The sequence below is a fragment of the Streptopelia decaocto genome (genome assembly GCF_964273445.1).
Source record: "Streptopelia decaocto genome assembly, chromosome: 1".
In the NCBI taxonomy this organism is placed as follows: domain Eukaryota; kingdom Metazoa; phylum Chordata; class Aves; order Columbiformes; family Columbidae; genus Streptopelia; species Streptopelia decaocto.
This window is the reverse complement of record NC_138663.1, coordinates 122,650,925-122,678,324: the sequence shown is the minus strand read 5'-3', so window position 1 is coordinate 122,678,324 and position 27,400 is coordinate 122,650,925. Positions and strand designations below refer to the sequence as shown.

The 27,400-nt window shown below is 43.9% G+C and overlaps 1 protein-coding gene across 8 annotated transcripts in view; it reads right to left on the bottom strand.

Moving 5' to 3' along the window:
• TIAM1 (TIAM Rac1 associated GEF 1) overlaps positions 1–27,400 on the bottom strand; it is a 198,814-nt gene that overhangs the window by 31,774 nt on the left and 139,640 nt on the right. For all 8 annotated transcript variants that reach the window (XR_014186698.1, XR_014186699.1, XM_082076393.1 and 5 more), the window contains 7 exons: positions 25,693–25,839; positions 23,535–23,609; positions 22,113–22,283; positions 16,235–16,339; positions 11,921–12,002; positions 7,029–7,115; positions 3,456–3,680 (listed from right to left, as the gene is read on the bottom strand). Coding sequence is in view for 6 of the 8 variants with exons in the window: in XM_082076393.1 (XP_081932519.1) it covers positions 3,456–3,680; positions 7,029–7,115; positions 11,921–12,002; positions 16,235–16,339; positions 22,113–22,283; positions 23,535–23,609; positions 25,693–25,839 (892 nt within the window). In the remaining 2 variants the exon portion in view is untranslated. The remainder of the gene's footprint in view (positions 1–3,455; positions 3,681–7,028; positions 7,116–11,920; positions 12,003–16,234; positions 16,340–22,112; positions 22,284–23,534; positions 23,610–25,692; positions 25,840–27,400) is intronic.

The following is a 27,400-nucleotide window of genomic DNA, read 5'->3' as shown; positions in this document are numbered from 1 at the left end:
TGTAAAGAGAGGTATTGAACATGAGCACGGGCAGTCACTTCAGGGAGGTCGACTCCCAGAAACACAGCCTCTGCTTTGCTCCTAGAAGACCTCCCACTGAGTAATAAGGCATTAGGAAAGCTACGCAGCATCTTTGTGTTGAAAACACACAACATAATCTGCCTCACACAAAAACTCGACCCTCTGCTGTCTTCATAGCCAATGAAGAATTGCCAGTGAAGAAAATAATGATGGGACATCAGCATGATCAGTCAACCAGACTCTGAATTGCTGGAGAATGGATGTGCCTACAGGTGATTTATACCTGCTGGCATTCTGGCCCAGTCATGTTTCACCCCCCTGCTGAAAGGGGGGCTACACTACTGCAGGACCGAAGAAAAAAATCCGCATGCTATAAATAAAGCGTATAACAGAAATCACTGAGCTGATTTGCCTAGCGAGCCAAACTGCCAGTAATCAACAAGGACACAAATAAATGGGTCAGTGAGTATTTCATACTTGACTGCTCTCTACAAGAAGCTGCAGAGCCAAGACCAAAAATCTAAGATACAGCCACAATCTCCCAAATAAATGCACGTATCCCTTTTAAAAATTTCTCGTGGATCTCATTTAGGTAACAAATACCTGAAAAAGCACAGGGACAGAAGAAGAAAGGCTTCAGTAAAACATCATGTTTTACAAACACCTAGACAGAGATAAATTGATGGGGAAGATCAAAACACCTGCCTTCCAATCACACACTTGGGTGCAGATCCTTGATTTCACTCCCACCTCAGGCTAAATCATCCCAAATTAGCGCATCAGCATTGTTTAGCTTGAAACACTGTCTTAGCGTCATTCTTCAGAGGCATATTTCATATGGCAACTACAGGCGCTTTCAGAAGCTGCCAGACACCTGCACATCTGCTGATGCGTTGTTGTGTTGCTTCTGTTGATTAAAGAAGTAATCTTCCCTCTTTGAGGAGGAATGAAGGCGATTCCCAGCTCAAAGTTTGCTGTGTTTTGAAGGAAAGTGGGTGTCAAGAGAGCTCGAGCTCCTGTGTCACCTGTCATGTGAAACAAAGAGCGAAGGATCTGCCTACAACCCATCAAAAGTCATGGGCAGCTGTACCAGGAGAAATCTGATGGGAAAAGGAAGCCCCGAAGCTTAGCCCCAGTCCTGGGGAGCTATTTAAGAAGGAGGGGCTTTGGCCCACCAGACAGTTCACATGCTCACCACAGGACATGGAAAAACAAGCAGCCGTTCCACACCGCTGCGATAAGCACAAAAACCCAGCTCAGGAGAAGCTTACAAAGGAGCACAGACATGACTCGAGTTGGGAGCAGCACAAAGGAAGTTGTGTCTACAAAGCGGCAGAGGTGGGAGGTCTGATTGTGCCATGACATGTCAATCAGCCACATCTTATGTCTTCATTTCACATGGTGTTATTACTGGACAATGTTAAAAGGCAAATGCTAGGCTCTTCAGCCACATTTGCAAACCGTGCACTATTTCACCCTCAGCAAGGAAAAGGACCCCTCAAAAACCATCAAAATAACGACACAGAGAACTGACATTGGCAAAGAAATTGCTTGTTGAGACCCTGTGTTACAAAATTTGATTGACCTGCCCTAGAAATCACTATGTTGTATAAATACAAAAGTCCCATTTCCCAATTACATGTACCCAGGGCAGACACTCACTCCAGTGAAAAGCTGGGGTATGAGGACTCAGCACTCAGGGTTTCAGTGAAAAAGCCCAAGTACAAAAGAATGAAGCCTTCGAAGAGCTGGTGTTCAGCAGGAAATGGGGGCATCTTGTGGCCAGCTATAAAAATGTGCAACATGAGCTCGACTTTTCAGCATAAAAGCCTAACAGGGAAAAGTTCAATGAAAATAAAAATGGTAAAATCTCCTTCTGAAAATGTTTAATTTTAACTGCCTTTGGGGGATTATCCCATATCTTACATGAGGTTTCTTTTATCAGTCCCCTCAGAGGTATTTGCAATAAACTGTTTTTAAGCATTCATGTTATTCCACTTGCTATGAATATCACACTCCCCAAAGTCAGACTGGGGTCCAGCTTTCCCCTTCCCTGCTACCTGTTCCTGTCACCTGAACATTTTTGCTAGATCACTTTCAGGAAACATTTTAAGCAAAACCAGAGCAGCATCCAGAAATGTTGAAAGGCAGGCTGTACCTCCCTGACCCTTTGCAGGCAGAGATGAGTCAGCTTGGTCCTGAGCCCAAGCAAACTGTCTTTCACTGTGGCTCATTTGCTCCAGCTCAGCATCACGCTAATGCACTCACACTGCTCTTGGGTGAGCTCCACTGTGCACCCAGATTCATCCCAGGAGTCCCTACACCGAGTGAGGGCAGCAATCAGACAGACACGTTCTGGGAGGAGGCTGACTTCAACCCCAGTGAAGTGCACTAAGAGCTCCCCTTCCACTGCTTTTTATTCCAAATGCCCAAATCAAAACCATTTTGTTGTTGTCAAAACAGTTATTTTGACCTTTCTGAAACCTTTGGGCAGAAAACAAAGTATTTTGACATATTCAGACACTGTTCACTTTTGACTGGAAGTCAAAATTTAGCTCAGTCCGAAATAGTTTTGATTATCTAGGAACTACTTCTGTTTGGCCATTCCATTCCTTTTTCATGTCCTTTAAGTTATTCTAAAAAACTAAGTGAAGCAGGTACAAACAGTATCCTCTTCTGGTTTTCAGTACAGGGGACACTTAGAAGCCTGCAAGTAAGACATGACTAAGCAGCCAAGTAAGAGAAGACACAGTGCAGGAGCTTTCCTGCTACACCAGTGCAATTCCCAGCACTGCTGTCTTACAGAGGCAGTGGCTACCAGCTGCCAATGAGGTGGTCCTGCTCTTCTGCAGCCATTTATCTTATCCCAGAAGACGTGCTTGTCCTCAGCTGGTTCAGGATGCTAAACTAGTGGCTAACAATTCCCATTTGCTAGGGATTAATTTTCTGCCAGTTCAGCTCTCAGCATGGTGGGCAGGAATGCTCCTTCCCACTGCAGTGAGCTGTGGGACCAGTTAGATATATTTGGCTGTAAGGTCAATCTCTACCTTTAGGTGTTTTGAACTGACCTTGTGAATTATTTACGCATCTCATCAAACACATAGGACTCCTCCGCTCCTGGCTAACCCAAGTGGGTGAATGCTTATCCCCTCTCCCCTCCCTGCTGTAAGTTTATCCTGTGGGCAAACCCAGAGGTAGAAGCACCTCCTGAACAGCCCAGAAGGGAGCAAATAGTTCTGTGATTCACTGTAGGCATAGCCAGATGATGTGACATGCGTTTGGCGATGACACGTTTCACAGCCTAACCGTGCGCACAGGCCTTGTAATTCCTCTTACTTCCACCATAAAAGTTACATGCAAGTATCAATGGCAATACACCAGCATATTCTAAGTGTGAATTCTCCTCTTGGTAACTCCTACATTGAACACAATACCTTGGTTACTCCCAGCAAATGCCAGTGTGCTGTCACTCAAGTCAGATGGGTTTTCCAAGCGACGTGGTGGTGGCTGCATTAGTTTCTGCCCTTCCTCTATCTCCGGATAGGTGCGCACGGTAAGACACAGTGAAGACTGAACAAGGGCATCTTTCAGCGAAGCTGAGTCCAGGTCCTCAGCAGCTTTCTTGTTAATCTCCACAATTTCATCGCCAGCTTTCAGGCCTGCAACACAGACAGGAACGGGTAAGACTTGCACAGTGGTGTTTCTGTTACACACAGACATCAAGGAGCTTAGCTTGGTATTTATGAAGTGCCAGACAGTGTCATGTCTAGACATAAAGTAAACATTTATGACTGCAAATGACACTGAAATTTGATGGACTTCTGTTGTCAGACTGGTACTCCAGTGCCATCCCTAAGAGTGCAGTGCCCAGGAAGTACCTCATGATGTACCAGCAGCAAATATTCCTTTTCTCCACATCACTCTGCAAAGGAACAGCTGCTGTACAGCTCACCACCCTGCATGACATATTGCTCATAAATAAATATATACTGAAGGACAATGTCAGACTTCTGAGGTACTGCACACAGGACAGGGAAAGGGTGGCATAACTGGGCAGGGCTGATTCTTGCTTTTAATTTTCCATACAAGTGAAGGCTTTTATTGGAAGTGGTCATCTACCCAAACCCCTAGGAGGAGAGAAAACGTTTCCCACTCAGCCGGGGCATATGGTGTAGGACTTCAGATCTGTGGCCCTCCTCTCTGGCCCTGTCTGAACTGATGTCAATGCATGTAGATCTTCAAAAGGCGAATTTTGGCGCTTGGTAAGTTAGTCATGCTTTTTTTAAAATCTGATTTCAGAAGCTATTTATAGCAGCAGCGCCCAAGGGAAAAGGGGATCTGCAGAGGAAACAGCTGACTCCTGCTTGCTTCAGGGGTGACACAGAGATGCTGACAGAGGACGTGCAGCCCTCTGAGATGCTGCAGGAAACCTGACGTTCCCCTTGGCTCTCTGACTGACAACAGCAAGATGGGCCAGGGTTTAGTCCCAAATAACCTTTAGGGTCAGACAGGCAGCAGCGCACCAGGGCACACCAGTGCTGACAGCCCTGATTGTCAGGGGCTTTTTCTGCACTTGCGGATGATGCTGGTGGTCCTCTGCAAGCATCCCCCCAAGGGCTGGCCTGCTGGGCACAGCTGGTGGGAAAGCATACTCTGCAATGGCCATCAGCCCACCAATGAGACCACTGTGGCATCCCAGCCACCCTCCTGGCATTTATAGGGGTGAAAGCTGGAATTTCCCATGTCAAAAGAGCTGTTTCCCTCTGTGGGAGTGACCTGCCTCACTGTTGTGCACTCCTCTGGCTGGGCGGTCATGCAGAGGATGAGTCTTGCCACACTTAAGCCTGGGTGAAAGGCCTGACTCGATGAGCCTGAGTTGCGAGCAGAGCTCAGCTGCACCCTCCAGAAAAGAGATTACCTACCCACATTCAAGAAAGAAATGCAGAAGGGAGGAGGCTAGAGAGCTTCAGTCGTCTTTAGGAAAACTGAGATCTTCCTAAATTCATGTAATTGCGCCCAGAAACTACAGTGTGGCATGCAGTTTCAGAGAGAATAAAATGAACTAGATAGAATAGCTACAAAGTAAATGGACCATAAAATCATATTTGAAACAAGGACAAGACAAAGCAAATCAAGCATTTCACATTATTTCATTTATTCTACTTAGTGATGCCATGTCAAAATAGCAACACATTAATATGCCTGTAACCATAAATATCACATCTGGGGCTCCATTTAGTCTTTGTAATCCTTGTTTTGAATCATTTGGGAATGAAGCACCATGTCTATCTCAGTACAATCATGTGCCTCAAATTTGAAGAGTGGTCTAGTTAATGTGGACGAACAGAAAAGAATAAAAATATAACAATAAAAATTATTAGGAAAAAAAATGAAGTTTTATAATTGGATAAAAGATTGACAATGAAATACTGTAGATCTTCTGGTTAGACTTACTATAAGAAGTGTAGTTAAATGCAAACATGAATGTAAATAATGGGAGGAAAGGTTTTCTTCCCTGCTTCCTGGTAACTATGGGTATCTTGTCATAATATCCTGCTAAATACACTTCATACACAAATGGCTTTTAATCTCAATTATGAAGAGAAATATATCACTGGAAGCGTGCTTTAGCATTGCAGCCCCACAGGAGGCAGTCTGTGTTCATGCATTCATTAAAACTGTCGCTCAGTCATTTTCTAAAAGCAAAATAAGGAAACTCTGCTGTAGCCCACCCCCACCAATATTCTCTTGACACCCCACAAGAAGCCTGCAGAATTTTATTTCTCTGTGGCACGCTGGCAGAAAGCAGCCCCCGTTCAGGGCTTTTAGTAGAAACCCCATCCTCTCTGTCAGGGAATAATATGGGGCTGAGGTGGGATAAGAAGAGAAGGATGGTCTTTTCAAGCCCAATAAATATATGCAGCAGCCTCCAGAACCACCTTATGGGTTTTTTCTTAAGTTAGGGTTCGAGGTTACAGGTGAGCAAAACACCAGGCTCCCCGCAGCCAGAACTGTTCCCCCTCCTCTGCCCTCTGTTTCTTCCTTCCCAGTTTCTGCTCTGCACAGTTCTGCCCCTCCACCGTGCCACTTCTGCCACTTGCTTCACTGCAACACAAGTCAACTCCATTTGCTAGCGGGTCAGAAAACCAGCCATACATTTCTGCCACGGTAGTTTTCTATCAAGACGATGAGCCGAATCAGCTCACCTAAGAGTGCCAGAGTCAGCACAAGGCAAAGGGCTGGAGCAGTTTTGGGGACGCCAGCCCCCATTTCTTTTGGCAACAGCCGAATAAGCTCTGCATGACCATGTAACCACTCACCAATAAAATTCTGCATACACTGACAGGTTATGACAAGATGAGAGTCTTGTCACTCTTCATGCTCCCCATGTTAGACTTTAAAATTCTGTTAGGTTTCAGCTGCCCAGCTCCCTGACCAGCCCATCATGTGCCTGTGTGAGCAGCAGTGCCAGCACATTGGAAAGGGCAACAGCTGGGAAAAGCAGCAAGGGCAGTGTCAGGGTTGACCTCAGCCTGGGCAAGCTGCAGTTAAACCATCTCCTGCTCTGCCCTTGGCTGAGCCCAGCAGCCCAGTTATCTCTGCTGGTTTCTGGTCCAAGTGCTCTCATGCTTCCTGCAAGGCTGGAAGCAAAACTAGAGGCAGTAATCCCAGCCACAGAGCACATTGTGATGACTTCTCCTGGACCCGTTTATCTTGCAGTGACTGATTTGAGAAGGCCCCTGTTCCTCTTTCTAGCTGCAAGGGACACGCTGACCCTGCTACATATATAGCAAATCAAAATTTAAAGAGGTTGACTATATAGCATAGCTGATCCCAAGAGCAGAACACCCACGTATTCAGTACCTCAGGTTCTTCCCTAAAGACCATGCTCTTTTTTGGACTAGGACCCTGGTTTGGTGAGTTTGTAAAGCTCTCAACCCGACAAGCTCATGGTCTCTACCAAGATTAAACAAACAATAAGAAGAGCACTTTAAAAAGTCTTTTACCTTTCTTGAAAGCTAGGCCTGTCTCTTTGACGCCATTCACATACAGCCGACGAATCCCTTCTTCTTCCACAGAGGACAGAGAGAAACCTAGGGAGATACCCAGTGAGATGGTTAGAAGAAGCCAACCACTTCCAGTGTGTCCTAACAGCCACGTGTACTACAGGTAAGCCTGTGCTGTCCCTGCAGTGAGCAGTATGGAATTCCTCCCTTCTCCTTTCCCATGCACCTTTATAAACGCAAAGGCAAAGTTAAAAAATGAAAGTGGCTTTAACAAACACCTGAACTGAATTTCTAAGTTTATACATAAATCATCTACAGCTTTATTTGAGGATACCACAGCTGCAAAATGTTGGAACAGACTTCCATTCCTCTTGCCACAAAAGGTCACTTCAAGAAGCTTTGGTGCAGACAGAAGCTGCACAGAGCTGTGGTTTGTGACCCAAACCCACAGACAAAAGCCAGGAAACAGAGACCTCTGGCTGACATGCCATCCTGAACTCAGACAAGCCTTAACAGCTCTTGCTAAAGCACAATGGCAACTTTTATTTTTTGAAATTCCTGAACTGGATGAGTTTGTAAAAACGCTACTTTCCCTTTTCCCCTTTCTTTTCTCAGCTGCTCCTGGCACAACTTGTTATTTGCCAAGTCTCAGCTCAGAGCACACTTCATAGTTGCATTACAAGGCCCACAGAATATCTTTACAGTGGAAGTACTGACACAGCCTTAATTTAAACAGTGCAAATGGTATCATTAGGTCTGGTTTTGGTGATTTTCTTGCCATTTGTGTTTGACACTGTGTAAGATAACAATGTGTAAAGGAAATACAATGTGGTTGGTTAAACAGGGTTTGTTTATTTACTGTTGAGCAGAACATTTGCCTTTCTGAAACATCATTACTCCCTAAATGGGTGTAGGCAACCATTTGCTCTCTCTTTTCCCAACTAGAAAAACATTTACAAACCTCTTGGGGGGACACTTTTTTGACATGGAATCAGCCACCAGCCAAGAGGAAGCAGATGTGCAGGGGCCTATTTTGACTTTAGGACTCCCTTTGAGTTGATTCTTATGGATGAGAAGTTATTTTTTCATCCATCATTAAAAAAAAAAAAAAAAGAAAGGGAAGAAAGTGGCAGTAAGCGAGGAGCATAGGGCCCTTCATGACTTACTGAGCTACTTAGAATCCATATGTGAGCTCCTCAGCCTGAATAAGATGAAATTTGTGAAGTTCATTCAACACACCAACTTTGGCAGAGAGAAAACTCTCAACTAAACAAAAGAGCAGTTGTAAAATATAGTAGTTATTGGTTGTCATCACCACAAACCCTACCTGGAAAACCCTTAACCAGAAGCACAGTGGAACATGCCCAAGACTGCGGTCTGAGTCAGCACAAATCATTAGTTCCTAATACCATCACCCTTTTGCAACCAAAATGCTGCTTTGCAGCCAACTACCATACAGTTAAAACAAGGCTGAGTTGCATCTCAAGTTCTCCCTGTGGCTAACTGTGAAGAGATTAGCACACCCAAGCAGTCCCATGCTCCCATTCTCCTCTGTGAGAAGATCTCTGCCTCCTCCAACCTGTCTGGGCTAAGTGCCTATGCAGTTGCTTTTTAATTATCTTTCAGTCAAAAAAACAAACTCATAAAACCTAAGCAATAATTGCCAGCAGAACAGGTGTAAGGACCAATTATACATTGTCATCAGCTTTAAGAGATGAGAGATGGGCAACTGGCAACAACCTCGAACTGGTCATCTCACAAATACACTTAACCTCTCTGCAGACAGGGTATGTGACCATACCCCAAACATAAATAAACGGTTTTATTTCCATAGTTGTGAACGTGTGTGGATCTCATAAACAATTTGAAGCAGCATCATGCCTGTCCCACTGCAGTGCCAGTGCCAGCGCTTTCACTGCCCTGCAGTGAAGCAGAGCAAGGAACTCACCCAGATGAGAAATACCTCAGTGAAGTGTGAGTGTATATGTATGTACATGCAGTTTGTATATACACGTGTATAGTACAAATGTACAGTTTCCATCTGGCTAAATTCTGCAGGTGTTCCACACAAACACGTGTACTAGCATCGCATGAGAGGGAGGGCAGGAGTGGGTGGAAGCGACAGCGATTGCATAAGCTGGCATCACTGCCAAAAAGATTATTATCAAACTGTGCCTGGACTCTGAAATACAGGTGTGAAGAGATGGGTGGTGACCCAGACAGAGCCTTTTCTTCACTGCAAAGTTTTGATGACAGGAGAACAGAAGTCTGCATTTATGAGTGCACATGGCCTCACCGAACTGGCACAACACCTGAACAAATCCACCTCCATAAAATTACCACAGCCCCCTGTGATAGAGAGTTGCTAACAAAAATACCAGCACGTTCCCAGAACATGACAGAGCTGGAAGCAATAGGTCGTTACTGCTGGTGTGCCCTGATTTCTGCCCACGCAACCTTCGCAAAGAGGCTGGTATCAGTGATAAAGCAAGAATGTATGTGGCCAGACATCACCGACAGCATCACATTGACAGACCTAATGCTGGGAAGGTCCACCGCGCTGGCCAGACAGTCCAGGAGTGTCTCTTACCACAGGCACACTGGTGGGAGTAGAAACACTGCAAAATGTTCCCAGGTGAGCTTTCCCTGAAACATGCAGCTCCATCCTCTTTATGTCACTGGAACTCAGGCACGATGGCGAAGCTGCTCCAAGGGCCTCCTAACACCTCATCCCTGGCACCAGGATCCCATACTTGGCCCAAAAGAGCTTGCAAAGCCAGCAGACAGCTATTAACTCCTCTTATTATCATCCTGTCAAGCTAGTGAGCTGAACTGGCCTGTCTTAATTGCACCATCAGTTAAAGCATTTCACCTCCCTACCTTTGATACCATGTCTGTTAAATGGAGATAACAGCACTATGTCTACATTGTTGGGATTAATGAATAGCTGCTTGTGAAAATTCAAGGTGATTTACAAGTCTTATTATTGCTATAGCTGGGATGCTAGCAACAGCAACAGGTAATGTCACTAATGATTCTCATAATCTCATTTATTTTCAAAATGAAGACTTTTCTAGTTCTTTTGAAGGAATCCAGGCACAGGGAATTTGGACGTATGTTTTTTAAACAGGTGGGAAGTATGAGAAGGCTTGAACAAAGCTGCACAGAAAAAACAAGTAATCATCAGAGTAAAATGTCCCTTAGGACCCTAGACATCGGTTTCAGTGATCCCACACACACATGTATTTCAGTACATGCTTGTCACTGTATGGACGCATTGTACTGTTTCTGTAAGACACACGCAGACTACGGAAATTCTGCTGCCATTTAGAGTCAAAGTAGCATTCACTCCCTGCAGGGCTGGAGCCACTGAACAGATGCAGCCCATGTCTCACATAGCTGATCTAATTTCACAGGCCACAACAGTGCATTTCACGGTCTTTCCCATCTATCACTTAAAAGAAAAAAAAAAAAAGAAAAAAAGAGAGAGAGAAGGACAAGAAATAAACAGGAAATGCCACAATACCCCTCACTGTTAGAATCATAGAATAGTTTCAGTTGGAAGAGATCCTCAGGATCATGGAGTCCAACCATAACCTCACTCTAGCACTAAACCCTGTCCCTAAGAACCTCATCTAAACGTCTTTTAAACACCTCCAGGGATGGTGTCTCCACCACCTCCCCGGGCAGCCTGTTCCAATGCCTGACAACCCTTTCCATGAAGAATTTTTTCCATCTTTTTCCATCTTTTCTTGCAGTGGCTTCAGGCAGAGCATAATTGTCAAACCCAGGATCATCGCTGTGCTAGTTAATATTTCTTTCTTAGGCCTTCAATATTCAAACCACAGTCAGTACCACTGCTTTGTAGCAGAGCTCAATATTCAAACGGCCTGCAGCTGTATAATAAGCAGTTTGGGGATTCACAATTATTCTAGTCATTAAAAAAGAATATTTAGATAAATAGTAAAAAGATGCAGATTGTCTTCCCGCAGGGTAGGTTGCATAAATAACTTTAAAATATACTATTGAACTGTAATTGCCAGACGAAAGGGTAAACTTGCCAGGCTGGAGGTCTGTAACTTGAAATACTTGAAAGCTAAGAAATATGACCACCCCCATGTAAAGATTAGAGATTTTGCTGAAATTACACATACTTCCCCTGCCCTGTGTTTTACGCACAGACCTGTACGACACATCACATTCTGGCTCCAGCAGCCTGTGAGGCATCCTCAAGGGCTGGGCGAGCAGTAGGGCCAGGCTCCCCCAGCCTCCGGAATGACGAGGTGAGACAGGGACCTGCCTTGCGTGCCCCCGGCAGGTGGGGAAAGGGGCCAAACAGCCTCTCCTGGGACAGCTGCCCAGCCGCAGACCTCGAGGTGCCTCCCACCCACAGCGATGCTCCCAGCTGCATCCCTGCCATCACGCTTGGTGGAAGCAGTAAGGAGGGGGAAGGCTTTCCAGTCCACAGCAGCCCCCTCACAAGCCGCACAAGCACCGCGATACAGGCATTCCTACACGATGTGACAACCGGCAAAGGGTGCTGTTTTCCGCCAGTGTTCAGTCGCACCACCTCTGTAGGTGGTGTTTTGAGAAACTACAAAAACAAGGAAACATTTGTCCTTTCTGCCACCATAGCTCTTGTCAAAGAGCTGCACAACCACATCCCACAGCTCGAGCACCGGGAAAGGCAGCGTTCAGTGCACTACAAATAAAATGCCTCCTGCTTCAGGGCAGGAGAGTGAGCTTTCTGCAGATGGCACGAGAATCAGATGTGCTTTTCTTATTGTGTTCAACAGGCCTTTTGGGTATATTGATACATAGCAAGCAAGAACCTGCTCACACTAGGATTGACTTAGTAAAAAAGTAAAAAAAAAAATCAAGGAGAAACTCACCGTAAATATCAGAGGATGTATCAGACTTCTCTATTTGAATGTGCTGTGTAATTTTCTGACATATTTCTATTTCTTTGTACAGCTGAAGAGAAAAACAAAACAAAAAACCACAAAAATATAATATGTTACAGTGGGAGGACACATCAACTGTAACAATTTTGAACATTTTTTTTTCAATTACACATGGAAGAAATAGACTGTGGTCTTTATTTATCAAACAGCTTTTCTCTGCATATGTGAGACATATTAGTAGTGTCCCTACGCTTTACTGTTAGCACACAATTAAAGAGGAGGAAGCAGTGTTTTACTACCATCATCATAAAAGCAAGGATACATCTATTTCACTTGGTCAATATGATTTTGAGTGCACAAGAAACAGAACTTCTATTCCTGTTTTTGTATTTTATGGGTGGTCATCACTTAATGTTTTTATATTATTTTGATTAAGGCACTACAGGAATTCAATTATTTGAGAGTACTAAAATCACAGGAAGTTATTTTGTTTCTTAAATGCCTTTCTTAATTATCAGAAGACTACCAGATTTGATATGCAGTTTGCTCTGAGCATGAAATTTCACCTTTAACACATTTATGTTTATTTGCGCTGGGAAAAGTCCCTAAGTCTTTGAAATGGTCATTAACATCCTTCCTGGGAGACCAGCACAAATTCACACCTAGGTAATAACCCAGAAGCAGGAGCAGTTCACCCTGCCTTTCAGGAGCCAAGCAAGCCCCCCACAGGCTTACACCACTCCACCACAGCTCACGTATTTTGTGCTTTTAAATCACTTAGGTTCTCCTTCTGTCTTGTGTGGCTCACTATTGTACCCGAACAAAGGGCTCCTCATGCCACGCGAGGCACGGAAATCCCACTTTTCCAGACAAAGTCACCAGGACTAGATATTTTGAGGCTCTGAGCTGACATCTTTAGGAGTCAGCCCTGACTTATTTCTTGTAAGACAGCCTTGACAGACTGGAAACCTCTGGCCCAGAACAGGTTTGAAGCTGGTTTTTTTTTCGTAGCACAGGCTAGCACAAACCATCCTTTTGTCTCTTGGAAAAATGATACCCACAGGTGAATAAGAGTCAGCAGGTAAATATGAATTTTGTTTACCTGCTGGTATGAGTGTGTAAAAAAGCAATTCAAAATAATTAACAGTTTGAAACTAAGTGGCATCAGTGTTTGGACTGAAGTATTTAAACCATTTCTTTAAAAAAAGAAGACTAACTCATTAGTGAAAGGTTTCTTTAATAAAAACATCATTTTATCTCCTGCATATATCAGCACTTACATATCTGTTTAATTGCAAATATTAGGTATTACAGAACAGTTCTATAGCCATTTAAATGACGGAATATAGTAAAATAAAATGTAAAACTAAATAAGTATACCACACTAACAATAGTTTTTAAACGCAGTTTTCAAATATAGTAACAAATAATTCAGAACCTGAAAAAGAGTCAAATGACATTTACAAAAATCTCAGCTAGATTTAAGCAAGGGTTTGAAAATGAGGAGAAAGAAAACAGGAGTGAAAACTGCAGTATTTTCAGAACAAAACTTGTGTCTGATCCCTGCAGTCATCTAAACTGAGTATGCAAGACTAAAATCAAGGAGGATGGCTGATGTGCTCTCACAGGGATACAGGAAACATGTTCTGCCTGCATCCCAAAATGCTGTTTTCAAGAAAAAAAACCCTTCTATTGAATGGGAGGCAAGTAACTGGGAAGCACAGGTTGCGGCTGAGTTGCCCAAACCAGAGTGCCAGTCAGACATGAGCCCTGAGGTGCCGCTCACGTTTGTGCCCCACACCAGAGGCAGGCAGTGTATTTAGGCCATGGCGGCTCACACCATGAAGATGCTGGCACCACAGGCACTGTGCAGCCATAAAATCATAGAATAGTTTGGGCTGGAAGGGACGTTCAAAGGTCATCTAGTCCAACCCCCTGCAATGAGCAGGAACATCTTCAACTAGATCAGGTTGCTCAGAGCCCCGTCCAGCCTGGCCTGGAATGTCGCCAGGGATGGGGCATCTACCACCTCTCTGGGCAACTTGTGCCAGTGTTTCACCATCCTCAGTGGAAAAAATTTCTTCCTCATGTCTGGCCTGAATCTCGACTTCTTTAGTTTAAAATCGTTACCCCTTGTCCTGTCACAACAGGCCCTGCTAAAAATCTGTCCCCATCTTTCTTTTAGACCCCTTTTAAGTACTGAAAGGCCGCAATAAGGTCTCCCCAGAGCCTTCTCTTCTCCAGGCTGAACAACCCCAACTCTCTCAGCCTGTCCTCACAGGAGACATGCTCCAGCCCTCTCATCATTTTTCATGGGGAGCTCCCTCTCCAGACCCAGCGCAAGGCCTGGGCTCTGCACGCAGGGGTTTGACAGCAATACCAGGAGCATCCCAGGGAGTTCACTGGGCAACGGGAGTGCCTGGGGATGGGATTTCTTCCTGACAGCAGCAGCGTTTGCCCTTTGAGCCACTCCAGTTCCTCACAATGTTTCTCATAGCACCTTGGGGACATTGTTGTCTGAAGATTTTCTCTTCCTTGCCATTTTTTCCTCTACCACTTTTGGTCCTGTCCAAGCACCCTTTCCCAGGGTTACCTTTTTCAGCAGTCCTCATGCCTCCACCCCAGCCTCATCCTACCTGCAAGATTTTTGGGGAGGCCTCTGGTCTTGTGCTTCCATCTGTAAGTGCCACCTTACCAAAGGAAAAAGTTGGGCATGCCAAGCTTCAGCCAACACTTAGTTCAGAATAAAAGATGCTTAAAAGTATAACTGCCTGGTACAGCACCTAATGCTAAATACTCTCTCCTGAGCCCTTAGTAGCATTTTCAAAACATAATAAACTGAGCTTGTGAATTTTTGAAAGACTATGTCAGAGCACAAAGCATCACCATTAAAGTTTTGGAGAGGAATTAAATATGGATATTTAATCTCCATTTCCTATTTAAATACTTCTGATAAATTTTGCAAGGAAAAGGAATATCATCCTAAGAATTTATGTTTACCTTTTCTGCAGCATTGTTATGTCTGTAAAAGCATTTTAGTAGATGGCAGATACCCCTAGCAAGGTGACAGCAACATTAGACAATATTACAAACAGCTATTCAGGAGACTACAAAAACAGAGGCATTAGTTTTATCATATTGTACCAGAATAATTTAATAAAACACTTAAATAAAGTAACTCAAATTTTCTCATGAAACAAACACATACACACACAAGCAAACATACAAATGGGTGTTGTTTTAATGTTACTACATTAGATATAACCCTGCAGCACCTTTCTATATTATAATCTTTCAGCATGTACATAGCTGCACCAATTGTAAAGTTTTGGTTTAACTTCAGTTTTTCAGAATAAACAATAACTAATGACTACGTGAATCCTACCTGCTTTCAAGACAACTTCCCAAAGTCCTGCCAGGCAATGAAAGCTAAAACCTGTTTCCTCTGAGTTTTATTTTTTTACAACTGTATTCCACTTCCCAGTCTTAGTACTTCGCTAGCACTTTCTTAAGCCTTTTTTTGTTGTTGATGGTGTTAATGGCAAACACCAGAACTTATTTTCTAAATGAACAAAAGCATCCATAATTGGCAAAGTTTTACTTCTTATAAATAAATCAGCCACCAATGTAAAGGGCTTTAAAAAGCTTTACAGTGTGCATGTATAAAATCATAAAGTATGACACTAATTCTGTTTGGTCTTTTTTTTTAATCTCTCTTTTCAAAATTCCTTTGAAGTCTGCTTTTGAGATGAATGATATGAAAACATCCAACTGAAGCAATTAGGAGACTATATTCTCATACATAACTCTTTGTAACTTCAACATTTACCTTCCCATTTAGGAAAAAAAAACCCAGCCAGCCAAACAACAAACAAACAAAGTACTTGTGCATTCCCCTCCCGCTCTTTACACATGAGGCAAAGTGATCCAAACAAGAAATACTCAGGCCTTAACACTATGTCTTCAAAACCACCAGGGATGATATGAACAACAGGAAAAGGCAATCTTAAGAGAAGTTAAGCTTAAATGTATGTTACAGTGACTTTCACACATTACCTATGGTTGTTCCTTCTCTCTTCCACACAGACACATGCATGCACAAACATAAGCTAAACACTAACTCTCTCCTCAAGATGAAAAGTTTGGAGAGATTACTTTACTATAGGCCAGTTTGCTATGGTCTGCAAAGCACTGTAATTGCAAGTTAAAAAGCATAACTCTGCATATTACAAATGTCAGATAAACACTAATTAATAGCGTCCTACCAAGTAACATTTAATTTTATTCAATAGGTAGCATTACCAGTTCATAGATATCCTCTTCTGGCTTTGGTACATAAAATTGCATCTGGTTTTCAATCAGGAATTTAAGACGCAAGTAGTGAGCAGAGTGATCCAGCTGGTGTGTCTGCAAGAAACAAAGAGGCTTTGGAAGTGAAAAGCAATGGTTAACATCATCTATACTTAGAGAATGGCCCAGTCCTCAGAGGGAGAAACAGGTGGGGATGCCCCAGCACCACCTTCCACAAGAGGCCCAAAATCTCCTAACCTGAACGAGAACCTGAACCTCCTCTTCTTCCCCAGGAATAAGTGTTCATTTACCCACTGACCAAGATGTCAAGGGCAGCACGAGTGCTCTAAGCAGCCTATTCGGTTCTGCTTATCTGGCAATTTTGCTCCACCCCATGCTATTGCAGAAGATTCAGAGCATCCCTTTGTATACCAAGGGCATTTAAAATCACAAGGAAGAAAACAAGCATTCTGGTAACAGAGAAAAATGTAACAAAGTTTTTTCTGTTTGTTTTGGGGTTTTTAGCATCTTCGTCATTTAGCGAGTAAGATGTGGTAAATTTCAAGCAAGGTTATACAAAGAAAAAAATCTGTATGTCCTCTAAATTCAAAACAGCTCAGGATAGGCTGGCTTTATAAAGCTAAAAGGAGTTCAGAGTTGCATACTGGACTACATCCCAGTGGAAACAGGTCACACCATTTTAATGAATTAGTAATAATTAGCTGAGGATGCGGCATTTGGTCTGGGAGATGTTAATGACCTTTTCTCACCACAATTAATAAGCTTGATTTAAGTAGAGGTTAATGCAGTGTGTAATCAAAACACATTAGAATGATGATAAACACAAAGGATGTCTTTCAGAAGCTACTTTCAAAGTTCGTAAACTGTAGACTAAAGCTAATGAAAAACCCCAAAGTGATTCACAGATACAGGAGGCAAATTCTCCTCACTGTCACTTTTGAAATCCCATTATTACATGCTTTTATACATCGGCCTTTTCATTTTATACAAGCAAATTACCAAAGTTTCCTAGGCTGCACCAAAAACAATGGTTCATCTGAAAATTCATGCAAGAACGTCATTGCTGCCTGTTTATTTTGTTTCTTTAAAGGCTCGCTTATCCTGTTCAAGCCAAGATGATGATACATGGGGACTCAGCTGACAGATCACGCAGCACAGATTATGAGTAACGTACACCGAGTGACCTGAGGAAAAGATTACACACTGACCTGGCCAAATTCAGCAAATACTCAGAGAACAGTGAACATTTTTGAAAGTCTAGGTTAGCCCATGAATAAAAAAGAGCTACCAAGAAGAAGAAGAAAAAGATATCTATTGCTGCACTGTACATAGCGCTATGTTCAAATATGTCCAATTCAAAGACCAAATTATCCTTACATGAAATTGAATATCTGAAATGGGATAACCTCCATAATCCGGACAAATACTTTGTTAATTAAATAAGGAATTTGAAATCTACCAAAGGCCAAAATAAAAAAAGCTGAACATAGGAGATCCTCACCCTCTCCCCTCTTTTTTCTTTTTCGATAAACATTTTGCACACTTTGCTCATTGTTTCCTGACAGTTTTCACTAGTTTTCTCTCTTACATGCACACACAAACAAACACCCTAGAAATTAAAGGGAAGCAAAATTGGTTTTAATTGTTCAGAAATGATACCTAGGAGTCCTAGATTACTTTCTGGTCAGGTTAGTTTACTATCCCTAGACACCAATTGAAGGGTGCCTTTGCACAGCAATTAAACAATTTAACAAACATACAGAGAAGACATAAACCCCCAGACTGTGCACACCATGTCCGCAGGGAGAGGCCCATTATAAGTCTCTCTGAAAGTCTGGAAAACGCTTGAGCCATTTACAGCAAAGCCAGTGGGGAAAAAAATTCTTTGTGTAAAAACAATACTAGAGAAAGCCAGGCAACCTGGCAGCCTCCTCCTGTCACCATGGTGCACCTTCCCGTGGTCTCCTGCGCTGAAGCTCTTGTATGCACCCTGCATTTCATGCAGCCTCAGGCAGAGCTGCTGTGCTAACTCCAGTCAGCCACGGCTCTGGTGACAAGCTCCACGTCACCCACTAAAGCTCAGGGCCTGGATAGAGCCCCTGACCACAGCCAGGTATTCATGTCACTTCCAACACTGATTCTGAACACCTTGCCCTTGCAGAGGAGACCCAAAGGGCCACTTTCCAGTCTGCCCCAGTCCAGCACAAACCACAGCCTGCTGCAGAGGGACACAAATTTACCCAGTCCAAGCCTCTAGCCCTTGGGGACAGGCCGGGAGCTGCCTCAGCCACGCTGGTGGGGCAGGGAGCCCACCTCTGCAGGGAGCCCCAGCTCTGCCAGTTCAGAGCCACCACCCGCCCTGGGCAGGGGTAGGGTGCGCTCACGCCTGCCTGCAACCCTGCCTGCAACCTGCCTGCCCTGACAGCATCTTAAAAGAGCGACCTTGCCCGCAGGCAGCAGCTTGATCTACCGTGCCGGCGGTCAATGACAGGGCTTCTAACCTGCTTTGATACAGGCATTGCATGGGGCGTGGAAGTGACGGGCAACGCTTCCATTTTCACACTTGTCTTTGCAGAGAGATTTGCTTACAAGAAAATCAGGTGTGCTGGCTATTTCAGAGAGCAGGAGGGAGCCAAACACAAGCTGACCAATGCTGCTTTGTAGTCCTGAGCTATGCCAGAGCCCAGCATTGTCTGAAGAGCTCAGTGAATAAAACTCACATATATTTTGAGCCACCAAGTCCTTTCAAGAAACACAATCAGCTGAGGTGGATACCATTCATCCACTACCTTGTCATCCCATCTAAGGCAGAGTCATCACCACTGAAGCTGTGATGGTGCAGCCACACCATTTCGTTAATTAACAGTTGTATGGCTGCAGCAAGGCTTTGTCTACCTCAAAATTTTACATTAAACTGTTTCAGATAGGGGTGTGATTATCTACTGAAGGGAAAGGAAAAGGCCCATTTAAAGTGGACATAGCCAGTCTGCCCTAAAATCCATATCATTAACCCACTTGTTGTTGATGGTCTATCTGCATCCATACACAGGAGGGTGGGAGGAGAAACAGTACAGCTTTAATGATATTAATACTCTTTTGAGATCACCCAAAATAGCTTTTAGCAGTCCAAATAAGCTGCTTGGTTTGTTTATTTCTCTTCTAATAATTTTGGCTATGTCTGGAGCATCTAACCCAATTTAAAGGACAAACCAACAGCTTAACCAACATGCTCCTGGAGAAAAATTTACAGTCTGGGGTGTGATTTGATTCAACAGACTCCACGTGGTATAGCACACTACCCAAACTATCTATCCATTTCAGCTCCTTTCTAGTTAAAACGAGGGACAGGCACCTCCAGAGGACCATTCGGCCTGATCCAAGACCCAACTGAGACAGCTGGGCTCGTCATTCCCTCAAGTGCCACCTGCCTTTGTAGTGGACCAGGAGATAGAAGAAAAGGCATATTCTTTCAGCTAGGTGGGGAACACCTTCCCTAGCACTGAAATGACAGCATCATAGAAACATATTAGCCATCCCACTGTGTTACTCTGGCTTTGCACTTTAGTGTCCCAAGCTTTTTCAGTAGAAAAACATCAGCTCAAAATCAAAGTAAGCCCACAGAGCTTCAGGCTTAAGTAACTTCTCAGAGACTTGGAGCACAGATCCAGAGACCTAAGGGAAATCTGCTTCTTGCCCCTCGTGCAGGTCTGTTTGAAAAATGCAAATTCTGAGAAAACAGAACCCTTCTTCCTTCTCGCTTTTTAGCCAGTTCAGTTAAAAGACTAAATGTCTTCTATGCTTGATTTCTGGTGTTATTCACTTCATACTGGCTCTGCCTAAATCCATATACAGTGTGTTTTTCTACTCAATTCGAAGACATACCATTATGCAAATGTTAATAATACATACACACTTTCACACTGATCAGCCTTATCCATAGAAAACAATTTAATGCATATACACTGACTTTTCCTGACTTCCAAGTGATGTTATCAGTTAAATCTTAGGAGAAATCGAGAAACCACTTTAAAACATGCTTTAAACTCTCCTCCCACCAATCTTGAATCACGGAAGTGTCACAAAGTAGTCTCCAAAACCTAACTTGCTGTATAATAACAAGAAGCAGTGTTAGTGTAATAACATATTTTCTAGAATTACTTGAGTGCACTTGTAATGTTCTCCAGCAGAATAATCAAGCTCAGATTAATAGCACAAATAGATTTAACCACATCTACAAACATGAAGAGGTTTATATGAAATGTAGATCTTGAAATGTTTACTATACCAGAACTTGACTGGTTCTCAGATGGCAGATGGCAAACTGATGTGAAATGATGTGGATCAGATATTAAAGGGGAAAAAATGAGCTGAATGCAAGAGACAGAAGAAAGAGATTGATTATTAAATGCTACAGCAAAGAAGGCATCCATCAGTGTTTTCCAGACTGAAAACTCTTACAGAAAGAAAAGAAACAGATAACAGCTCTACAAAAACAAATACTCACCCACCTCCCCTTCTCTTTATACAGCACCACCCCCAACAATCAAACACACAGTGAGAAGCCAGATTCTCAGCAGAAACCTACTGGAACTGGTGGAGCTACACCAGTTAACTCCAGCTAAAGATTTGGCCCTCTGAGTTAATCACTCTTACCCAAAGGAAAATATAAATCCTAAAAATAAATAATTACTAATAATGTGTCATCCAGATTCCCTATTATGTGTCTCTCCAAAAATGTCATCTTTTTTTTTGTGAATACAATGAAGAGCTTTCACAAGCTGCAGCACTCTTTAATAGTGCACCTGGCAGCGAGACAAGCGCACTGTATAATTATCGCAAACAAATGCTTTCTCTCACCTTCCCTCTCTTTGGAAGCACATGCAACACGTTCTAAAAGTCCCCAAAGTTAAGCTCTTAATAGTAATAAATGTTTTCTTTTGCTGTTGCTGGTGTACAAAAGAGGACTCACTTTTCAGAATGGCACATGACACAAGTTGGGTCTAGCTTGCAGTCAGCCGGTTAGTGGAAAACACACATTATATAGCTGCCAGAACTCAAAGCTTATATTTAATTTGTCAAAGCTTTCAGCTTCTCAGCTGAGATGTAACTCTTATTAATGGCCAAATGTCTCTGATAATATATCTTGAAAAGAAATCCAGGTGGTTTTTCTCCCACTCCCCCTAAATGCAGATGAAAGCTTTCTTCCCTCTTCCCTCCTGCCACCTACACAAGGCCAACCTGACTCTGCAGTGCAGACAACAAACACAGGCACCTTCTCCTGCTGCTGCTGTTCTCTCCATGCCCTCCTCCCCCACGCCAGCCGGAGAGGAGGAAGCAGCAGGGGGGAGGAAGGAGGAACAGCACCTGGAAACAGGAAGATCTGAACCAGGGTGGTCGGGTGAGGACAGGGCAACTGCAACACCAGGCAATGGGGCATCCAGTGAAAGGAAGCGGGGTGAGGGCCAGGATGTTGTGGGGCAGATGGGGAGAGGAGAAGGGTCCTGCACACAGCTTGGTCTCCAGTGGAAGGGGGCTGGGTGGGTGGGAAGAGACAGCAGAGGCAGAGTCAGGGTATGAAGACACTTCAGAAGCTCATGCACAGCGGCCCAAGCAGAAAAGGCAAAAAACAGTCTGCCTTCCTCTCCCTACACCATGCCAAGTTTAGCTCCAGCTGTAGGAATTTTTCTTGTGTGGTGCTAGCGTGAAAATTTCAGTTATAACTCATGTGTTTCATCTCACATACAACAGATCCCCCAACACAACGCAGTCTGAACACTGGCATATGAGAAAAGTCACTATGAGGTTCAACTGAAAGGGCTCAGGGTTGTAGACACTTCACCCCGCGCCAGGTCATGCTCGCAGCCTTTACCTTGCAAATCATTTCCAGCACGTCTCGTGTGGTGTCCCCGGGACGGATGACTGTCAGCGCAGGCTGGTTGTTCGGCAGACAGAACCAAGACGGCGTAAAATACTCGTGGACCCAAATATCACAGTCGGGATTGTGCTGATGGACACTGCTCAGTGCCACTTCTTTTTCCCTCTAAACAGACAAAATCTATTATGAATCTACCAGCCAAATACAATCACCCTCTTCATCAATAATAAGTGTGAGGAACCTCATATCTGTAGTAAAAGGCCCTCTTACTGTGAAGACGTTTTATTCATAAGCCCAGACTGAAGGCTTGTCTGGACAGGAAACTTTGCAGTTTTACCTGAGCAGTATAAAGTGTGCCTTCCCATGCCACCCACACAGCTACACTGGCGCAATGCGCTTTTCCTGGGATTTCACCCTATGGCTACTGGGAATGCTAGGAATGCAACAAAAAATAACAGTGATAAAAAGAGATTTAAAATTAAATGCACTGTGTTTCCTGGTAAACCAATGCAAGGCAAACAAAACTGTTGTAGGAGCTACAGTACTTAAAACTTAGAAATAGCAAAATAGCAAATGTCAGTATTTATTTTGAATTTACTGTATTTTATACATCCAAGTTACACTCCAAGCTATAAAGCCCCAGGAAGTGATGGAGCTGCAGAATTCCTATTTGCTGCAAGTGGGCTCACGCAGCTAAACCCATATTCACCACATGAAGAATGTGCCTCTTAGCACTGTCTTAATGCTGGTTTATAGCTGACTTTCTTTGGGGAAAGAGAAAGCAGTTATAATTGTGGCTGCAAATGCAGAAGCTCACAGAAGCACATGAGAACAAAACAACAGAACCCCCTGCGCGCCATAGTTCTGCTAAACCCTAAATTATGAAAACCCCATACGGCCATCACGAGCAGCCATTTTCCAAAACCAGCAGCATTCAGGTCCTCCTGTGGGCAGGCATTGCCTTGGCACGCAGTGCTAACATCCCTCTGGGACTGGCACCTCCAGCTGTGCTTGGGATGCCCCACACAGTAATAAGCTCTTTTGAGTGTGGGCAACCAGCTCAAACCCTTCCAGAGCCCTACAGCGTGCAGAGAGTCCTCTCCTCTCCTCTCCTCTCCTCTCCTCTCCTCTCCTCTCCTCTCCTCTCCTCTCCTCTCCTCTCCTCTCCTCTCCTCTCCTCTCCTCTCCTCTCCTCTCCTCTCCTCTCCTCTCCTCTCCCTCTCCTCTCCCTCTCCTCTCCCTCTCCTCTCCCTCTCCTCTCCCTCTCCTCTCCCTCTCCTCTCCCTCTCCTCTCCCTCTCCTCTCCTCTCCTCTCCTCTCCTCTCCTCTCCTCTCCTCTCCTCTCCTCTCCTCTCCTCTCCTCTCCTCTCCTCTCCTCTCCTCTCCTCTCCTCTTTCTCTCCTCCCAGTGTTTTACCTTGCCATCTGGGACTGTATCGTCAAAGATTCCTTCGAGAGATTTCTTTACTGAATCCACTCCTTCGCCAAACACCTGAGGAACAACAGAGTAACTGCTTTAAAACACACATGTGCCTCCGCACCGTCTGCAGCACATGCTAAGGAGGGAACCATGTATCTAACATCTGGCATGGAAATCAAATGAAAAATGAAAACACTCATCTCAAAACACAGAAAAGGAAAATAGTAGATTGTAAAAAGGGAAGGCGGGGTGAAGGACAAGCTGGTGATAGGGCACCATGCTAAAAAATTAGAGGCCAGTTCTGCTTAGTGGTCTGTCACTGACTTACTTGACAGAGCTGGACATATTTTATCTCCTTTTGTGTTTGGTTTCCCCACTTGTAAAGTGGGGGAAAGGAAGGCTTCTCCACCTCTGCTAAGGCTGAGAACTCAGAAGAAGGGCTCCACTTCTGGCTGTTTTTGTAATAAACCACCTTCCGAAAAGTACTTAGCAAACATTGAAGTACCGCAACTCAGCATAACCCTTCTCTAATGAAATAAGAGCTGGTAACCCAACACAAACCAGAGAGCCAAAATCAACAGAACTCTGTGCAGGAGGAACGACAGAATGGGAATATTTACAGAATCTACCCAAATCATCCCGAGACTGCATCAGACTGGCAAACAGGGCTGTTAATGCAGCAGAAGCCCATAATTAAAACTGAAAAGTTATGTTTTATAGCTCCGCACCAGCACAGGTTTATGATCGAGTTGCTGGGTTTGGCTTTTAACTATTCTGTACCTAATCTGAAGCAGAGACCACGCAGGATGGGAGAAGGTCACTGCCCTTTAGGGATTTACAGTTTACTGCTTCAACTTGGCACTACACAGGAGCAGGGGAAATGTGTTTCAGACACAACATTCAGACACCCTGCTACTTGCTCAAAACTTTACTTGTTCTTTCACCCTCTCCAGTATGACTTTTCTTTAACCTGGAAGAAAATCCCTTTTCACGCCTATTCTTATTGAACAGTGAGGGGAGTAGGGGTAGGGACAGGGGGAGTTAGTGTCAAGAATGCATTTATCCCCACTGAAAGAAAGAAAAAAGGGTGAGTTCAGGAAAAAAAAATTCTGAAGACACAGCGTGGGCAGGATCCTACCTCAGGACAAGGGAAAGTGCTTGATTTGGGGAAAATAGGTACCAAGCAACAGGGGTGCCGCAGCACCAGAGCAAAAAATTGGGATTGCGCTCATGGAGGCATCTGCTGCTTCCCGGCAAAACCGTGAGCTTTTGCTCAGCCACTAAATATTAGATGAACTCCTAATGTTGCACTAAAAACAAGCTAAACAATTCTGCAGTATTCATCCTCTGCTAAACAAAACAAACACCCACTGCTGCTTCAACAGAAGGAAGAAGAAATCACAGGGCACAGAACAACACTTGTCCCAAGCCTTTCTCCCTTCAAAAAGTGAAAGAAGAGAAAGACGAACAAAGATAACATTTCCTGCAATTAGATGAGGTATGGCTCTCAAAAACTGAAGCTATAATTAGGGATGTTTGGAAAGAATAACAAGGAAGTACCTTCCTAGCACACTGAAACACGTTTTCTAGACAAAGATCTGGGCAGTGACTGTGCAGAAATGTTTCAGCTTTTGGCTTTTTATAAAATCTGACGCAAAACAGGGACTGTCCCTACTAAGTACAAAGCTTTATGTTACTCTAGGAAGATCTCCCTAAACTCAGCTACATTTAAAGTATTCTACAAACTCATAATTTTAATTTAAAGAAACAAAAAAGTCTGCACTTTTTCTTTTCCTTCCAAAGTTGTATGTGTTTTACACTTCTGCTTTGTCACTCCTGAGTTTAGGGAAAGTACCTCCAGCAAAAGCAGAAGGAGCAGAAAAGCAACAACAGTAGAAATGTGACCAATCCAGCTAAAGAAGGTGCAAACCCCAAATCTCATTTGAACAGGAGCTGCTGTATAGTTATCTCTAATTACAGTCACTGATTTTTGAAGAGGATGTGGAATACAGTGACTATACACCATGAAAGGTTATAAATGGGCAAGTTTAGGGTTGCATGTGTAAGTGCTTGATGACTCTCTGCATGAGCTGCATTCTGCACTGTAACAAATAAGCCTTGAAAATAACAGTATCTCAAGCTCCCATGTACTTACCTGATTAATGCTTGGCCTCCCTTGCTTTTTCTTCGAGGTAGTATCCAGGCCCCAAAGAGAAGAAAACCTGCTTCTCCGTTTACTGGCAGATCTGGACATGGCCTGTGTCCTTCTCCTCACTCCAGACTCCCCTGTGCGAGCCGCCACCTGTCAATGCCACATGGTTTCATAATCAAAGGTTGCAGCATCCCACCACACTGTGGCTTACATAATCTAACAGAGAGTGGAATCAGGTTTTAAAAAAACGAGGCAAATCTTATGGCAACATGTGTACTCACAACAGGGACAATGGTGATGCTGCCAGACTGCTTCCTTCTCACTGCAATTTAACTCGCTTCTTCCAACATCAAACATCAAAGATTAAAAGGGACAGTACCCTCCCCTTTCATTTGTTGGCATTTAATCAGAGATATTTTGAAGCAGCCTCATCGTCACAGAGCAAAGCCTCTGCACCAGTGAAAGGTTTGGGTATTTTTCTTGTGTTTGTTTGTTTTTTTTAAATGAAGTTTTAAAGCTGGACACACAAAACCTGAGATGTCCAAACTTATCTGGCACTCCTGAGAAGCCTGGTCTTTCTCTTTGCTCTTTCCTGTGGAAGCACTCTGGGCATCCTGGAACTGACTCATCGCTGTTACAAGGCCAGATAAAGGCTTGCAAATATGTCAAGGTATTTAAAACCTGCACTTCCTTAAAGATAGCAACATTTGACGGAGTGAGTAAAACACAGGAAGAAAAAAAAGTGAGCTGAAATGACCCTTTTGATCAGAGCAGTAATAACTGCTTGGGTATTTGAAAAATGGCCTGTGGGAACCCCTTTGGAGCGAAAAGAAATATGCCTTTATTGAGACCAAATATTTGGGGAGCATTTCCCAGAGGGGGAAGCTCTGGTAGAATTTGGTATGACATTAGTCAGAGGTGAAGCGTTTAGGCCAAAGTTTAAGCAGATTTCCCACATGGAGGTGGCCTCAGTAGAGCGAGCTCCTCTCTTGCAAAAAAGGGAGTGGTAGGAGATGGCAGGTATGAACGGGAGCGCACGGTGAAGCTAGACAGACAGACAGACAGACCCACCCTGCCGGGTTGGCCGTATGCTTCCTGGAGCACTTTTGTACTGGATTCCCAGAGCCGAAACTAGCAAAATGTGATTGTCGTTTGGCAACCCTAGCGGGAACACCCAAATCTCTGAGTGACGCCCCAAGCTACGGAGCTGAGAAACTGGTTGTTTGGGTGCAGCAGAAAGAAAAAAACAATATAAAGAGAGGAGGAACAGCAGGCTGGCTTGTGTACCCAGGGAACCGTCACTGTGTGAGTAATGGTGGTTCTCTGTGGGAAATGTGGAGAGATCAAGGAAAAGGAGAACTTAAACACGACTGTGAGCGTCTCCATTTCCACAGCCTGGACTTGTGAGATGTTTCGTAGCTGTACCTGGGACATTTGTGCAAAGGCACATCCTTTGGCTAACCTGCTGAGGAACATCTTCAGGAAGAGTTAGGGATGCCACACTATCACCATGCAGCACCCAGCTCGAGTCTGAGACTCACTGCACAATTTCCACAGTATCGAGGGCAAAGGAGGACATGAGAGTTTGCTTAAAGGAGAAGAAAGCACGTGTCTTTTCCAGCACAACATATTCAAAACATATTTTTTTTTCACTTGGCTCTCAAGAGACACCAGCATGAAGAGGCAGACTGTTTTTCAGGCTAACGCTCAG